Genomic DNA, 1766 nt, shown 5'->3' with positions numbered 1-1766 from the left:
ACTGGCCTTGGAAAATCGATTAGAGGTCCACTTAGCGGCGTAATCGGTGCAACAGTAGGGGCTGTGGGTGCAGTAGTAGGATTGGCATATACCTCATCTACTGTCACCATTAGGGGTGCAACAGTTTGGTTAGCCCACGATACGGTTCAAACCTCGGTCTTTGGCTCACAGCTTCGGTTCGAGTAAAAAAATAACAGTAAGAGAAAATGCATCATCCACAAACAAGTATAACGGAGGTGACAGATTTGTTACCTGACTCACACATTCTTTATTTTTTTTATTCTTTATTCGGATCCCCATTAGCTAGTCTTCCTGGGATCCACATAAAACATAACAACATAAACATACAATATTCAAACAAACGACAACTGACACTTGTCAGTCTAAATCTAAGTTACATTAAAATGCCAATAATAAAATACAGGAACATAGGTAAATGCATGTTTAGTTTGCTTTGGCGCGGATCTGTGCCCTCTTGCCCGTGAGAGCCTGGAATCCGGTCCTGATGCTAGTGACGGAGCAGCGGGAGTGGCATGTCTCACACTGCAGGAAGTAGAGACGCGTGTCCTTTTGGAGGATGGTTTTGGGGGAACGGCAGGTGTGACACCTCACATACTCCTTGATGTATCTTCTCAAAATGTTCTCTATCTGGACGGCTTGAAATCTGCCTTTGATCAAAAGCTGGTTGTTTCCGTCTATGGAGCCGCTCGTGCCCAACTCGGCCAAGAGGAAGGCCAGGAGGTGCTCTGGCTGACGATGCAACAGACTGCAGATGTCTGTGAAGTTCACGAAGGAGGTTTTCTTGGTGCCCACGCGGACCACGTGTGGAGGCTTCAGCAGAAACCGCTTCATCTCTCCGGCCACCATGGCCGGGTTCTTCTCCCTCATGTTGCTGTAGAGTCGGTCAAGCAGCTCCTCGTACGTGTAGTCTCTCTCTGAGTCTGCGGCTAAGGCCAGCCCTTTGGAGCCTCTCTCCAGATGTTCTGGAGGCTTGTCGCCCTCCAGAGCGTCGTCGTTCTCCTGCATCTCTCCCTCTTCGAAGTGGACCTTCTTTGACCTCTTCTTCTTGGCCGGAAACATGAGATCGACGCCGTCCTCCTCCATAGCCTCCATAGTCTGCTCGTCTTCAGTGATCTTCAGATCTTTTATTCCCTCCTCGAGTTCGCTGTCAAACACCTTTGGTTTCTTCTTTTTCTTCATCTGGTTGAAAATGTTCAGATCGTCCAGATCCTGCTCTTTGTCTTCTCCCGCCCCCTCCCGTTCCATCTCCTTGGATGCCTCCATCTTCTCCCTGGACTCCTCTCCTCCGATCGTCCCCTTGTCTCCTTCCTCCTCGTCCAAAGTCAAAGGCTTCTTCTCCATGTCGTTGAAGGGCTCACAAGGCTTCTCCATTTCGTTGTTGGTCATGATGGGATTGAAAATCATCTAGTATTCTGGCATGTTTACGCTCTAAAAACGGTATTATCTGATCTATTTTATCCATGAAGTCGCAATGAGTAGAAATGTCCAAGTTGCAGGCTTTTAAGTATTGTTGTCTAATATCTTGCATCATCATGACGTGTCAGTCTAACCCAAATACGGAGTTAGAGGTTAAGCTGTTGCTATGCTAGTGACGTCGCAATGTTGATGATCAACAATGTTGATCGTCAACATTGCAACGTCACAACGTCATGGCTAATGTTGCCCCGTTGAATCTCAGCTGGCAACAACCGCCATAACTGTATTGTTACTCTGTTATTCTGATATAACGTTAGAGACAACAACGT

General features: G+C 47.3%; 1 protein-coding gene across 1 annotated transcript; it reads right to left on the bottom strand.

Moving 5' to 3' along the window:
* Positions 1-444: 444 nt before the first annotated feature.
* LOC308295678 (eukaryotic translation initiation factor 2 subunit 2-like) lies at positions 445-1407 on the bottom strand (the record flags this gene model as incomplete). Its single annotated transcript, XM_080738728.1, has 1 exon — positions 445-1407. The coding sequence occupies one exon, from the start codon at positions 1405-1407 to the stop codon at positions 445-447; it is 963 nt and encodes a 320-aa protein (XP_080594854.1).
* Positions 1408-1766: the final 359 nt, after the last annotated feature.

Source organism: Nannobrachium achirus, assembly GCF_963921795.1.
Source record: "Nannobrachium achirus genome assembly, chromosome: 12".
NCBI lineage: Eukaryota > Metazoa > Chordata > Actinopteri > Myctophiformes > Myctophidae > Nannobrachium > Nannobrachium achirus.
This window is presented reverse-complemented; position numbering and strand designations above follow the sequence as displayed.